Source organism: Saccopteryx leptura, chromosome 3 (genome assembly GCF_036850995.1).
Source record: "Saccopteryx leptura isolate mSacLep1 chromosome 3, mSacLep1_pri_phased_curated, whole genome shotgun sequence".
In the NCBI taxonomy this organism is placed as follows: Eukaryota; Metazoa; Chordata; class Mammalia; order Chiroptera; family Emballonuridae; genus Saccopteryx; species Saccopteryx leptura.
This window is the reverse complement of record NC_089505.1, coordinates 101,600,486-101,616,798: the sequence shown is the minus strand read 5'-3', so window position 1 is coordinate 101,616,798 and position 16,313 is coordinate 101,600,486. Positions and strand designations below refer to the sequence as shown.

The following is a 16,313-nucleotide window of genomic DNA, read 5'->3' as shown; positions in this document are numbered from 1 at the left end:
CTCCTGAGGCTTTCGGGAAGGGGCGGGGCGTATTGTAAATTATAATCGGCGGAAGTGCTGTGCTGTTGCCGGAAGTGGAGAGTATAAGGTTGTGATGGCCGCTGCGGTTCTAACCGAGAAGGTAAGTGACACTGGCTCAACTCAGGGGTTTTTGTCGGGGAGAGTTCCTGTGGGAGAGGGGCAAAAGGTGGAGGGGATGCTTGGGTGCCGGGCTAGGGAGGAGTAGACACTGGAGTCGGGGTCGGCAGCGAGGGCTCGGCGCGGCCTGTCGGGACCCGCTGGGAATCGGCCTAGGCAACCGCGGGAGAAGCTGAGCCTGCCTTGCCAACAGCGGGTCCTCCTTGTCGCAGGTGCTGGTGGACAGCTCAGAGGAGGAGCAGCCGCTCGCTGCGGCGGCGGAGCTGGCCGCCCAGAAGCGCGAGCAGAGACTGCGCAAATTCCGGGAGCTGCATCTGAAGCGGGTGAGTATCCCCAGCTGAGACCTGATACTGATCACGCCCCTGCGTGTGTGCATGTGTGCGTGTGTGTGTGTGTGTGTTTGTGTGTGTGTGTGTGGTGGTTGTGGTGGTGGTAGGGAGACGAGGAAGTCTCATCAGCTTGCCTAACAGACCCGTAGAGCTGGATGCAAGAACCATCCCGGTGGTTCGCAACCCTGGCAGCACATTGTAAGCACTTTTGAAAATACGGTTGGCCCTTGAACAACGCCAGGGTTAGGGGCGGTTACTCTCTGCCGGTAGATAATTTTGGACTCTTCAGTAGGCCCTTTCTTATTTAGATTCAACCAATCGCACAAAGTGAAAACAGTATTAGTTATACGCGGATTTTCCACTGTGTGGAGGCAGCACCCCAACCCGCGCGTCGTTGTTCAGGGGTCAGCTGTTTTTGTTTTTTTGTTGAGATTTTGCTTATTGGTTTTAGAGAGGGGAGAGCGGGGGGGGGGGGGGAGGAGTGGGAAGTATCAGCTCATAGTAGTTGCTTATCCTATGTGCCTTGATTGGGCAAGCCCAGTATTCACAACCCTCGACCTAAACATTCCAGGTCTGTGTTTCATCCATGGCACCACTACAGGTCAAGGTTGGCTGTATTTGTGATCCGCGGTTGGGTTTGTGAAAATACTGTTTTAGATTGCGGTTGATTGAATCTGTGGTTGCGAAACTTGCAGATAGGAAGGGCCGAGTGAATTTTCATACTGAAAAAAAAATCTAGTTTATTATCTGGTCCTCTACAAAAATAAAGTTCACGCATGCTGGCACTAAAGCATTCTGCCTCCTAAACTAATATCTGAGTGACTATGACCACCTGGGTATTAACCACTCAACACCCAGTCTTAGAATGCCCAGCTAGAGCCCTGGCCAGGTAGCTCAGTTAGTTAGAGCATCATGCCAATATACCAAGGCTGTGGGTTTGAACTCCAGTCAGGGCACATATAAGATTCAACCAATGAATGCATAAATAAGTGGGACAACACACTGCCATTTCTCTCTCTCACTCTGCCTCTCTCCCTATTCTCTCTCAAAGCAATCAATAAATAAAATTTAAAAAAAGAATGCCCAGCTAGAAAGATAACCAGGTGGTGAGCTTAACTGTAGTGGAGAGAGCAATAAATAGGGTTGTGAAGATTAGAAATCAGCCTGGCCTGTGATGGCGCAGTGGATAAAGTGTCGACCTGAAATGCTGAGGTCACAGGTTTAAAACTCAGGCTTGCCCAGTCAAGGCACATAAGGGAAGCGACTACTACAAGTTGATGCTTCCAGCTCCTCCCCTGCCTTTCTCTCTCTCTATCTACTCTCTAAAATCAATAAATAAAATCTTTTTTTTTGTGTGTGTGTGTATTTTTCTGAAGTTAGAAACAGGGAAGCAGTCAGACAGACTCCCGCATGCACCCGACTGGGATCCACCCGGCATGCCCACCAGGCCGTGATGCTCTGCCCATCTGGGGCATTGCTCTGTTGCATCCAGAGCCATTCTAGCACCTGAGGCAGAGGCCATGGAGCCATCCTCAGTGCCCGGGCCAACTTTGCTCCAATGAAGCCTCAGCTGTGGGAGGGGAAGAGAGAGACAGAGAGGAAGGAGAGGGGGAGGGGTGGAGAAGCAGATGGGCGCTTCTCCTGTGTGCCCTGGCCGGGAATCGAACCCGGGACTTCTGCACGCCAGGCCGATGCTCTACCACTGAGCCAACCGGCCAGGGCAATAAATAAAATCTTTAAAAGTAAATGTATAATAAAATCAGTAAACAAAATCTTTAAATAACTTTAAAAAAGATCAGAAATCATTCTTAGACAGCTGTCTGATAACCCACACATAAGCATTACTTAAGCATTACTTATGTACACAAGGGCCAGAGGTTAAAGGACTTGCTTCCAAGTCAAGTTACTTGTCTTTCCACTAAAGCTGGGGTCAGCAAGCTACCCCATCTGTCTTTGTCAATAGTTTTACTGGGAAACAGCCATGCCCATTTGTTTGTATGTCCTCTATGCAGCTTTCACATCACAACAGCAGAGCTGAGTAGTTGTGACAGAGACCACATAGTCCACAAAGCCTAAAATCACACATACAAACGTATCTACATCACCTCAGGGTGGGAAAAATAACTGGCATTAATCCTGTCAACTTACTGCTTTTCTCTCAGTCTCTCATATGTTTCTATGTCAGGTTTGATCTGTTTGGTCAACCGATGATACTGGCGTAACTGGGCAGCGGCATAATCTAAAAATAAAGTGAGAATCAGAAATCGTATACTTTCTTGTTTTTGTCTCACCCCAATAGTCAGTGATGTTGGGGTTTTGTGGAACCGCACCTGGGCTATAAGGCCACTTCAGGTTGAAATATTCAAGAGCTGCTTTTTTTCTTTCTCAGTTCCAATTGCAGCCAGTTGTTTCCTGGACTCTTACCCCTAATACAAATTCTCTTCCTGTGCATTTGTTCCTTCTGCTTGGGTATTTCTTCCTCCAACTTCTTTGTCTGATAACACCTTACTCATCTTTTAAACAGTAGTTTAGGTGTCTCCTGTGAGGCACTCCCTGGAGCCCCCCATACTGTATTACTCTCTCCTCTGTACTCCGGAGGCTCTTTGTTCCTACCTCTAGTATGGCATTTACAACAGTATAATTTCTAGCTATAAAGTTGTCTCCTATCACCTGATCTGTGGTGGCGCAGTGGATAAAGCATCAACCTGGAATGCTGACGTTGCTGGTTCGAAACCCCAGGCTTGCCTGGGTAGCAAGGCACATATGTCAGGGTATATATGGGAGTTGATGCTTCCTGTTTCTTCCCCCACTTCTCTCCCTTTCTTTTCTCTAAAATGAATAAATTTTTAAAAATCTTAAAAAAAAAAAGCCCTGGCCAGTTGGCTCAATGATAGAGCGTTGTCCCTGTGTGTGGATGTCTCGGGTTCAATTCCCAGTCAGGGCACACAGAAGCATCCATTTGCTTCTCCACCCCTCCCTCTCTCGCTTCTCTCTCTCTCTCTATCTTCCCCTTCTGCAGCCATGGCTGGCTTGGGGCAAGTTGGCCTTGGGTGCTGAGGATGGCACCATGATCTCTGCCTCGGGCACTAAGAAGAGCTCAGTTGCTGAGCAACAGAGCAACACCACCCCAGATGGGTCGAGCATTGCACCTAGTTGGCCTGCCAGGTGGATCCTGGTTGGGGCACATGCAGGAGTCTGTCTCTGCGCTCAAGCCGGTGACCTTGAGGTTTTAAACTGTGGGTCCTCTGCATCCCAGTCCGACGCTCTATCCACTGCGCCACCGCCTGGTCAGGCTATTTATTCATTTATAGAGCGAGGAGAGAGAGAAAGAGAGAGCTAGAAGTGGCGGAGGAGCAAGAAGTGTCATCTTCCATATGTGCCTTGTTCAGATAAGCTCGGGGTTTCAAACCGGTGACCTCAGCAGGCCAACACTTTATTCACTGTGCCACCACATGTCAGGCTGTAAAAATTTAAGATAAGTTTTCTGACAGTGTCAGTCCAGGGCACAACCATTCTTTGAATTTTTACCCCAGTCGCCTGGTACAACCCAAGCCTACAGCTAGCCCCTCCGAACACACTCTCACCGAAACCCCTTAGTTCCGTATGGTTTGCTGTGTCTTCCTTCAGTGCTGTAAACACAATGTTGGACTTCAGGTGTGTTCTTGGTGTCTTCACCTGGAAGGCATTGCCAGAGTCCAGAGTAAATGAGGGATGGTAGTTGAGAAAAGTATATCTCTTTGCCCTCAAACATTAATCTAATAAACACAATATTACTTGGACGAACTGTGTAAATGAAATATTTACTTGGACGGACTATGTAAATGAACATATGGTTGGAAATTAGGAGCATGACTTCCTGGACTGACTGCCACCAGCCAGTGACTTAAGAAACATCAGTCTTAATTTGTTCTAAGATGATATACTCATTTTTGTTTTATGCAGTTAGGTTTATTTATTTTTAATTTTTATTTATTGATCTTAGAGAGAGAGAGGAGTGGAGAGAGAGAGAGACAGAAACATTAATCTCTTCTTGTATTTGTCCTGATTGGGGATTGAACCAACAACTTCTGTGTATTGGGATGTTGTTCTAACCAAGTGAGCTATCCAGTCAGGGCTAGGTAAATTTATTTTAAAACAGACTTTTCACAAAGTAATTCAAATAGACATTTTATTTAGTTTTTAAAATATTTATAAAGGAGGAGGGGCCCTGGCCAGGTAGCTCAATTGGATAGAGCATCATCCTGATATACCAACGTATGGGTTCAATCCCTAGTTTGGGCACATACAAGAATCAACCAATGAATGCATGGATAAGTGGAACAACAAATTGGTGATTCTCTCTCTCTCTCTAAAAGTCAGTAAATTTTTTTAAAAGGGAGGGGTGACTTGAAAAGAGTAGAGATATTTAATATAGGTATTAAAGCCCCAGCCCCAAATTGAAGTTTTCCCCATCAATTAATCAGGATTAAAAGAGAATTGAAAGTAGAACATCTTTCTAATCATGTGATTTAATATTTTTCCATGCCATATATAGTTGTTGGTTGATGCCACTGTATGTTTCGCTACTTTGAAACCTGTTCCATCCAACCCTAAGGGGCCATACAGAGGCAAAGTGGACATTCACTGCCAGGCCTCTGGAACAGCAAACCGGTACAGCCCAACACTTTTCTTGAGTCTGTACAAATGCAGTTAGGCAGTTAGTTCCCTTGCTTAAAACCTTTTGATGGCTCTCTGTTGCTTTTAGGATAAAATGGGGTTCCCTCGTTAATGTGTCTTCCCTGAACTTCAAAGAAGGCAAGATCTCTTTGGACTGATTTTGGTGTTTCAGCTTCAAACTTTTGTGTTACGGTTTTAGAATGAAGCCCGTAAATTAAATCACCAAGAAGTTGTGGAAGAAGATAAAAGACTTAAGTTACCTGCAAATTGGGAAGCCAAAAAAGCTCGTTTGGAGTGGGAACTACAAGAAGAAGAAAAGAAAAAGGTTAGGAACTCCTTTGCTGTCTTCATAAAGGGGTTACTCAAGTTTTCTGTTGTAGTGATCCAGTAGAATATGCTGTTTTTTTTCTCTGGTTCTGGAGCCAGACAGTCAGAGTTCTGATCTTGGTTCTGCTTTTTACTAGCTGCAGCATTTTGGGTGAGTTGTTGAACCTGTCTGTGCCTCTGTTTTCTCATCTGTAAAATGAGGACTATAATGATAATTGAGTTAATTATAAATTAAATGAGTCAGTGCATGTAAAACATTTAAAACAGGGTCTGACACTTGATAAATGTTGAACAAGTGTTGTCTTTATGTCATTGTGCTTATTTCTTATATACCACAGCAGATTCCTGAGTGTTCTTTGAATATTGTTACTTTAAACGTATTGCTAGATGTCTTTATTCGATATTTCTTGATTTAAAATGGATCAAATAATTTCTTGTATCGTCATTGTAAGTTTCCAGTTATTCCCATTGTTTTAGGAATGTGCCGCGAGAGGGGAGGACTATGAGAAAGTGAAGCTGTTGGAGATCAGTGCAGAAGACGCAGAGCGATGGGAGAGGAAAAAGAAGAGGAAAAACCCCGACCTGGGATTTTCAGGTGAAATTGGCTTTTATTTTGTTGATTGAGTCTGTGAGATAAGCATTGCCTTCCGGGTTTCTGGTTTATGAAAGGATAGGCCTGCCAGGGTTCTTCTGTAAAGGGTGTAAACGCAAAACAGTACAAATCTGTCTCCTGGGGCAGCAGGAAAGGCTGTACTTCAGTCGGCTGGGTTTTCTTATTCTTTGTGGTAAAATTAATCAAAGCTTGTATTAGTAGTAGCACCTTCAGGATAGAGGCTATGCTTAGATTGGTGTCTTGTGCATATACTGCTAATAATAATTATTTTTTCTGAGTGGTAGCAACCAAACAAGGAAGTACACGATCTCTGATTCTCACTTTATTTTTAGATTATGCCGCTGCCCAGTTACGCCAGTATCATCGGTTGACCAAACAGATCAAACCTGACATGGAAACATATGAGAGTCTGAGAGAAAAGCAGTAAGTTGACAGGATTAATGCCAGTTATTTTTCCCACCCTGAGGTGATGTAGATACGTTTGTGTGTGTGTACATAAGTAATGCTTAGGTAATGCTTATGTGTGGGTTATCAGACAGCTGTCTAGGAATGATTTCTGATCTTTTTAAAAAGTTATTTAAAGATTTTGTTTATTGATTTTATTATTTATTTACTTTTAAAGATTTTATTGATTTTAGAGAGTGGATAGAGAGAGAGAAAGGCAGGGGAGGAGCTGGAAGCATCAACTTGTAGTAGTCGCTTCCCTTATGTGCCTTGACTGGGCAAGCCTGAGTTTTAAACCTGTGACCTCAGCATTTCAGGTCGACACTTTATCCACTGCGCCATCACAGGCCAGGCTGATTTCTAATCTTCACAACCCTATTTATTGCTCTCTCCACTACAGTTAAGCTCACCACCTGGTTATCTTTCTAGCTGGGCATTCTTTTTTTAAATTTTATTTATTGATTGCTTTGAGAGAGAATAGGGAGAGAGGCAGAGTGAGAGAGAGAAACGGCAGTGTGTTGTCCCACTTATTTATGCATTCATTGGTTGAATCTTATATGTGCCCTGACTAGAGTTTAAACCCACAGCCTTGGTATATTGGCATGATGCTCTAACTAACTGAGCTACCTGGCCAGGGCTCTAGCTGGGCATTCTAAGACTGGGTGTTGAGTGGTTAATACCCAGGTGATCATAGTCACTCAGATATTAGTTTAGGAGGCAGAATGCTTTAGTGCCAGCATGCGTGAACTTTATTTTTGTAGGGGATCAGATAAACATTTTAGGCTTTGTGGACTATGTGGTCTCTGTCACAACTACTCAGCTCTGCGGTTGTGATGTGAAAGTTGCATAGAGGACATACAAACAAATGGGCATGGCTGTTTCCCAGTAAACTGTTGACAAAGACAGATGGGGTAGCTTGCTGACCCCAGCTTTAGTGGAAAGACAAGTAACTTGACTTGGAAGCAAGTCCTTTGACCTCTGGCTCTTGCCTCTTTCATCTATAGAAAGGAGGTGAAAGTGATTGATTAGGTGTCTTCCAATTCTGTATTATTTTTTTAAGTTAAGGGAGGATCCAACAGTAAATATATATTTTATCTCTCATCATGAATGGTTGTTTAGTTTGAAATTTGAGAATGGGAAGCACGTGTAATGTTACTCTAAGTCCATGTTGCTGTCTTTTCAGTGGAGAAGAGTTTTTCCCAACATCCAACAGTCTTCTTCATGGAACACATGTGCCTTCCACACAGGAAATTGATAGGATGGTCACAGATCTGGAAAAACAGTAAGTACTCAGTAGAGCAGTATGAAATTTTAAATGATTAATGTCAAAATGGACATAATGAACTAGAATGAGTTGAACAGATAGACATTATACTTGCTAATTTCTGACTCAGCATATATAGTGGCTTTGGGGACAAACAGTAAGTTTGGGTTGAGACCATATGATTTGGAATGGAGAATCAAAATATTGATAAGATTGAATTGCTATAATTGAAGCAGGGAAAGGTCTAAAGAAAATTATTCTTCAAGAACTTTTATTTAGTAACTGCTCTGCTATTTGGTTTGAAGTAAGAGTGTTCTGGTAAATTTACCTCCATTACATTTGTATATCTTATTACTGATGTAAATATCAGGCAGATAGAATGAATTTGTATTTTAGGAGTTAACACGTGAAATATTAAGAATAGTGTGTATCAGATGCTGTGTACTTTTTATTAGCTATGGTTATTATTAATGTAATTATTACTGGAATCATGTTCTTTTAAGTAGTACTTCATATGTCTAGTTTCGTTATTGTACCTTTGGAGGCATTCTGAGGATGAGTTTATATATATTACTGGATTTCATGGTTCTTACCCGTGATTGTGCTGTTAATTAGCAGTTTTAATTTGATTTTCTTGAAAATGGCTCCCCACAACCTGCTGCAGTGTGCTATTCTAACTGATTCTATTCTTAGCTGTTTGGCCATGTTCTATTAAGACCAAAAAAGAAGGCAAATTTTACATTTTGTAAATGATTTTCTTTTTCACTCAGAATTGAAAAACGAGACAAATATAGCCGGAGACGACCTTATAACGATGATGCAGATATTGATTACATTAATGAAAGGAATGCCAAATTCAACAAGAAGGCAGAAAGATTCTATGGGAAATATACAGCTGAAATTAAACAGAACTTGGAAAGAGGAACAGCCGTCTGATCTCCCTTCAGGAACTGTTTTTAGAAGCTTAACGAGGGAGTGAAAATTTCTGCTAGCAAATTGCAATTCTCTTCCAAGTTATACCAGTAAACAACTCAGTCTATGCCTTCCCACTCAGCATTGAAAAATAAATGTTTTTTTTCCTTAAACATATATTTCCATGTATATTTCTAAATTTATGTGCTTGGATATAAGATGTATTTCTTGTAGTGTACTTGTTTTATAATAATCTACTTTGTATAAATTCTAATTATATTATTTTTCTATGTATTTTAAATGTGTGATTGTTTAATCTTTGAAGCATTTTTGGCTTAAGGTTGCTGGTACCAAACATTGTCATTTTGAATAATGTTATGAATTTGATGGAATCTAGAACTGGACTCAGGAACCATTTGGGGTTGTGGACTCTGGATGTAGGGACGGTGATGAGGATGGTGGCAGTGGCTACTGGAGGCTGTACCCAGGGCTGCTTATGACCAAGTTCAGGCAGTAACAGAACTACTCTTCCGTGAATATTGACCATGTACTGCTCACTTCTACAAAGCAAATATCCTGTGGAATAAAATCTCTACTAAACCTTCTGGTAATCATTAAAAAAGTTTGCATATATACAGACATAGATGCTTATATTCCATAAACTTAAAATTTTTTTTTATTATGGGAAGTTCCAAACATATTCCAAAGAAGAATACAAAGAACCCCAATCCCCAATATGCAGCTTTAGTCATCTCATGATCAATATTTTTTTTTACTGATTTTAAAGAGGGGGTAGGGGTGGGGTATGGAATGAGAAATATCAACTCCTAGTTGCCTCACTTTAGATGTTCATTGATTGCTTGTCATATGTACCTTGACTGGGCAAGCCCAGGGCTTCAAACCTGACAACTTCAGTGTTCCAGGTTGATGCTGTATCCACTGGACCACCACAGGCCAGGTGGTCAATATCATTTCATCTTTATTTCTATCTACTTTCCCCTCCATGACTCATACACACACACACACACACGTTTAAATTTTGAAAATTGACTAGAGAGAGGAAGGAAGGGAGAGAGAAACAAATATTGATCTGTTCCTGTATGTTCTTTGGGGATCAAACCAGCAACCTCTGAGTATCAGGAAAATTATCTAACCAACTGAACTATTTGGCCAGGACTCCTATGTTCTTTTGAAGCAAATACTAGCTGTATAATTTTATCTAAGTATTTCAGTATGTATTTTTCAGATACTTTAAAAATACCACAAGACTATTGTCATAGCAAGTGCAGAGAGATTGGTATAATTTCTCCTACTTGGTGACTAAAATGCTAAACACATAATTAGGATATTCCAAATTAAGAGAAATTTGAAACTCAGAAGATTTCACAAATATTTTAGCTTTAGTGTTTAAAGGCAATTTTAACTTAATAGCACAGGTCATTATCCTCTTTTGAATCTGCAGTACTTTAAAATATATATATTTTAGAGAGGAGAGAGAGAGAAAGGGGGGAGGAGCAGGAAGCATCAACTCCCATATGTGCCTTGCCCAGACAAGTGCAAGATTTTGAACCGGCAACCTCAGTGTTCGAGGTTGATGTTTTATCCACTGCGCCACCACAGGTCAGGTTATGCAGTACTTTCAATTTCTCTTTTCACTGTTTTCCTCTCCTGGCACTTCTAGGTGCAGTTACTTAGGTCTGGTCACAGGGCCTTGATACCACCTCTGAAAATATAGTGAATATATTTCTATCCTTCTATACCTTAGTTCAAATCTTTGATCCTGAATGTCACAATAGCCTTAAAAAATCAACTTCAAAAAAACTGTCAACTTTAATCTGGCAATGTATTTAAAAGAATTCACTGAGCCCTGGCTGGTTGGCTCAGTGGTAGAGCGTCGGCCTGGCGTGCAGGCGTCCTGGGTTCGATTCCCGGCCAGGGCACACAGGAGAAGCGCCCATCTGCTCCACCCCTCCCTCTCTCCTTCCTCTCTGTCTCTCTCTTTCCCTCCTGCAGCCAAGGCTCCATTGGAGCAAGGTTGGCCCGGGTGCTGAGGATGGCTCTGTGGCCTCTGCCTCAGGTGCTAGAATGGCTCTGGTTGCAACAGAGCGACACCTCAGATGGGCACGCCCCCTGGTAGGCGTGCCGGATAGATCCCGGCCGGTCGCATGCGGGAGTCTATCTGACTGCCTCCCTGTTTCCAACTTAAGAAAAACAACAACAAAACAACAACAACAAAACAAACAAAAATAAATAAAAGAATTCACTGTGAGCCAGCAGGGTTTATTTTAAGAATGCAAGAGTAGCTTGCAGACCTCTTAGTTGCCTGTCCAATTCCTTCTTCATCACCAATCAGAACCCTGATCTTTTCTTGTGTGTTTGTGGTAAAATTTCTGGTGAAACTCTTGCTTCCCAAGACTGGCATGGTGTTACAGGTAGTCAAATGTTACAGTTCTGGCTAATAAGACAATCTAATTTGTTCTGAGAAATCTTTGGCTTTCCAGATCTGGTAGTTGCCATTCCCGGCTTCTTCCTTCCTTCTTTCTGCTTAGATCGCATATGTGAATCCTGGAGTGGAGCAGCCATTTTGTGCCATGAAGTAACAAGCATGAGGACTAAAGTCAACATGCGGGGAGAGTGGAGCTGACTTGGGCCCTGTTGGCATAGCCGAGCAGCTGTACCCGCCCTAGATGCTGCCGTCCCTTCTTTGTTTTATGACACAATAAATTTATGACCAATGCATGATTCAATTCAGGATATCTGTTAACAAATTAAATATTATGTATACAAAAGCAATACATTTTCTCCATTCTAGAAGTAAGCTCCTAGAGCCTGACCTGTGGTGGCACAGTGGATAAAGCCTCAACCTGGAATGCTGAGGTTGCTGGTTCGAAGCTCTGGGCTTGCCTGGTTGAGGCACATGTGAGAAACAACTACTATGAGTCCTGTCTCTAAAATCAATAAATAAAATCTTAAAAAGAGGCCCTGGCCAGTTGGCTCAGTGGTAGAGCGTCAGCATGGCGTGCAGGAGTTCTGGGTTTGATTCTTGGCCAGGGCACACAGGAGGAGTGCCCATCTGCTTCTCCACCCCTCCCCCTCTCCTTCCTTTCTGTCTCTCTCTTCCCCTCCCGCAGCCAAGGCTCTATTGGAGCAGAGTTGGCCCGGGCGCTGAGGATGGCTCTATGGCCTCTGCCTCAGGCGCTAGAATGGCTCTGGTTGCAACAGAGCAACACTCCAGATGGGTAGAGCATCGCCTCCTGGTGGGCATGCCGGGTGGATCCCAGTTGGGCGCATGTGGGAGTCTGTCTGACTGCTTCCCTGTTTCCAACTCAGGAAAAAAAAAAATCTTAAAAAGAAAAAAAGAATCTCCTAGGCTCTGGCCTGTTGGCTCAGCGGTAGAGCATCAGCCTGGTGTGTGGATGTCCTACGTTGGATTCCCGGCCAGGGCACACAGGAGAAGTACCCATCTGCTTCTCCACCCTTCCTCCTCTTTCTTTCTTTCTCTTCCTCTCCCGCAGCCAAGGCTCCATTGGAGCAAACTTGGCCCAGGCGCTGAGGATGGCTCTGATTGCAGGGGACAATGCCCAAGAGGGGCCTAGCATAGCCCCCTGGTGGGCATGCCAGGTGGATCATGATCGGGCACATGCAGGAGTCTGTCTGACCCCCCCCCCCCCCCCCGCTTCTCATTTCGGAAGAATAAAAATTAAAAAAAGAAAAGAATCTCCCAGAAATGGAAATGGGAGGAAATAGTCCAATTGCAACAATAAAAGTTTGACATTTAGACAAATTTAATGAGAAGGCATCGGACCTATGTGAAAAAAGATGATACAATCTCATTAAAGAAGTAAATAGGAGTCTTTTACTTCCAACCGAGATGGAGTGACAGGAAATGGATTTACCATGATGATTGAAATAACAATAAAAAAGGATAACATATATGAAATGACAGTTTTTAAGATGCTGGAAGTCAGGCAAGAAAGGCCAGTGATCCCAGTGATTACAGGCTATGGCACGCCCATGGTTCCAGGCCAGTGATCCCGGAGAATCCAGGCGGAGTCCATGGTTCCCTTGGTTAAGCAGATAGAACAGAAAGCCCAGGAGACCACAGTGGCAAGTGCTCATGGCACAGAGTGCTGGAGAGGAGACAGCTGCCCACGGAACTCTGGAAGAGGCCAGGACTACTAGTGTTTTCCCACCCACCTCGGCGATGGAGAATAACTATCATTAGAGTAAACACTATTTGGGTCTTGCCTAAAAGGCTCAGAAGTTCAGCCCCTAAAAGAATCAAACTGTTTATAAGTAATTTAACTACACCCTAGAACAAAGATCAAGAATAATTATTACAAAAAAAATACCCCCCAACTACCCAGTACCCAACAACATCAAATTCATAACATACAGCATCTAATTGAAGAAACAGGAAAATAGAACTCAGAATGAGAAGAAAAATTAAAGTTACCAAGAACTGATACAGTTGTTCAAATTAAGAGACAAAGAAATCAAAAACAGTTATTAAGAAGTTAAGAAGATATAAAAAAGACTCACATTGAACTGGTAGACATGAAAATATAATACATGTCTGAGGATTGGCTGGTAGCTCATTCTCCAATAAGACTCTTGTTCTCTCCTGTCTCAGGGCAAGAAGCTCTGTGCAAAAGCCAGTAAAATCATGGACTAAGGTGCTAAACAACCTGGTTTCAAATGTCAGTTCTTTCATTTATTACTAGGGCTGTCATAAGAGAATATCGCAGCCAGGGTGGCTTAAATGACTGAAATTTATTTTTTCACAGTTCTAAAGGCTGGATGTCCAAGATCAAGTGGCCAGCAGGGTTGGTTTGTGGTGAGAGCTCTCTTTGGCTTGCAGAAGGCCACCTTCTTGCTGTGTCCTCGCATGGCCTTTCTTCGTGTTCACACACTCGTGGTGTCTCCCCCTTTCTTTTCTTATAAAGACATCAGTCCTATTGGATTAGGGCACCACCCTTATGACCTTGCTTAACCTTAATGACTTCCTTAAAAGTCCTGTCTCCAAATACAGTCAGTCACATTGGGGGTTGGGTCTTCAGCAAATGAATTTGGGGGGGACTCAGATTAGCCCATAAAATCACCCGACCCACTTTGTGTTTGTTTCCCCTGTTCTAAAAAATGTTAATAATAGCTGCCTCAGAGGCTCGTTGGGAGGCTTCAGTGGGTGCAATGTGCTTAGACTGGTGCCTGGTTTGTAGTGGGCACTATGTGAGTTGTAACAGTAAGCAGGAAAAGAAATATTATACTCATGGGCAGTTCCTCTCCTTGGTCTGCTCTCTTTCCTTCCCTCCAAATCAAGATAATGCCTCATTACGGAACATTCAGATATCTCTGAGGTAGATAGGATTTCCATGTGATTTACTCCCTGCCCCCAAAAGTCTTGGATATATATATATTTTTTTTACCAGCAGAGACTTCCTCTCTCTGCCGGTGTGTAAGTTTGAAGGGGCAGAGACTCAGGAGCTCTGAAGCGCCCTCTCCCCAGACCTCTCTTTGCTCCTAGCACTGGCCTCGTACTTCGGGCTCCCTTCAGAAGCTCATCGCTCACGCAGGATTGTGAGCTCTGCCTGGGCTCTTTCTCCAGTTAGAGTCAAAATCTAGTTTCTGACAGATGACAACTACTTGTAGAAGCCAGAGATCTGGGACCAGAGGTCCCACCTGACTTTTTGCTGTAATAGAACGAGCATTTGTGGTCAAATCATTAAAACAAAACAAAACAAAACTCCTCTTAGCTATAAAAAATATTTACATTTTGGATGACTAGTTTAGTCTTGTCCCTGTGGATTGGGATGTCATATATTTATTTGGAAACATACAGGCTGATGGGAGCTCTATAGGCTGCAATGGACCCCAAGAAACAGGAAGACACTGACAGCCTCTTCCCTAGCTGAACCCGTGTGTGAGTTGGGAGAGGACAGGTGTGTGTTTCTTAGCTGGAAATGGTCCTTTGGTGAGAGATGCAAAAAATATCCAACAATCTCAGAAAGATACTCTAGAATTTTTGGAAGATGTTCACCACATATTTGTAAAATAAATGTAAAATGTTTAAAATATACCACAGTTTTTTTTTACAAAATCCTGTATCAGCATTTCTCATTCATAATAATAAAATAGAAGGTCTTAAATAAGAACCAGTCTAGTCCTCTCCGGTTGCTAGTTTAGAGGACGGTGAACATAGGGATTAAGCCTGAAAGCAGAAAGGAGGTGAGCAAGGAAAGCAGCGCCTCAAAGTGATCACGGCAAGGGTTTAGCGCCCCCTTGTGTCACTTAAGGAGCATAGCTTAAAAATCAGTATAATTTTTTTTTTTTTAAACCCAAGTCACAAACTTTGGGCTTTTTCCTAGCGATAACATTAACACAAAATCATTGTAAAAAAATACTTCTTCCCTTGAGGGGTGGAGTATGAAATTTAATTCGCTTATTGAATTCTTCAGTATGGGAACCACAGTGCTAACTTAAAACACTTTGACTTTCATACAGTAAAGTGAACGATCTTGAGTGTACAATAGTTTAATTTTTGCATATTTATAACCCTTTGTGATCACCAACAAGAGAGTGAAGAACATGGACAGGCCATGTGTAGGTCTCAATGAACAGCCAGCATCAACTGCCAGATAGATGATATTTACCAGTGATATCTGGTATTTCAGTCCCCAGATTCCATGACCTCCAGTTGAGACAGATGTGTATGTAGTAGAGTCAAGCCATCCCCCTTGTGCCTTCTCGAAATTTCTAGAGAAGACAGAAACCACTAGAGATAATTAATTATGGTTGTTGTTTTAAGCCACTAACTTTTGGGATGATTTGTTATGTGGCATTGATAACTAATGCACACATGCTACCTCATAGGGTTCCCATGAAGTTTAAAAGAACCAATAGTTGGAATAAGCCTGGTATCATGCTTGACACATAGCAACTCAAGAGAACAAACTTATTAGTAAACAAATATAAAAGTGAGAAAAGTTGTACTTTTAAAGTACACAGTAAACTAGTTTCAGTTACTACATGTAACTGAAAGCCATTTAAGCATTTTTAAGACTTTTTACTAATTCTGATCGCAATTCTGAACCGGACTGATTTTTTTTCCCAAGCCAGACATACTACGTGATGGGATCTTGGTGGCTGGGAAAAACAGTCGTCACCTTTTCTTTTGTTATTGATACAGGCATTCTAAATCATGTGAATTAATCAGGTTTTAATAATATTTTATTGATCAGTAGGGAAAAAAAGAATTTTGGTTTCATAATGCAGCTTCACAAAAGTTTTCAGCAAAATTAGCTTATGTGAACATGATTAAAAATCTTTACACTTTTGGTCTTTTAAAAAATTTATTTATTCATTTTTTAGAGAGGAGAGGGAGTGATAGAGAGAGAGAGAGAGAGAGAGAGAGAGAGGAGAAACAGAGAGAGAGAAGGGGGGAAGGAGCTGGAAGCATCAACTCTCATATGTGCCTTGACCAGGTAAGCCCAGGGTTTCAAACCAATGACCTCAGCATTTCCAGGTCGACGCTTTATCCACTGCACCACCACAGGTCAGGCTTTACACTTTTGGAAGAGATACAAATGGCCAACAAACATATGAAAACGTGCTCAGCCTGACCAGAGGTGAT

General features: G+C 42.4%; 1 protein-coding gene across 1 annotated transcript; it reads left to right on the top strand.

Moving 5' to 3' along the window:
* Window positions 1-33: 33 nt before the first annotated feature.
* SYF2 (SYF2 pre-mRNA splicing factor) lies at window positions 34-9,283 on the top strand. The gene is made up of 7 exons (XM_066372056.1): window positions 34-121; window positions 351-461; window positions 5,323-5,448; window positions 5,928-6,045; window positions 6,396-6,486; window positions 7,691-7,789; window positions 8,542-9,283. The coding sequence occupies exons 1-7, from the start codon at window positions 95-97 to the stop codon at window positions 8,705-8,707; spliced, it is 738 nt and encodes a 245-aa protein (XP_066228153.1). The 5' UTR covers window positions 34-94; the 3' UTR covers window positions 8,708-9,283.
* Window positions 9,284-16,313: the final 7,030 nt, after the last annotated feature.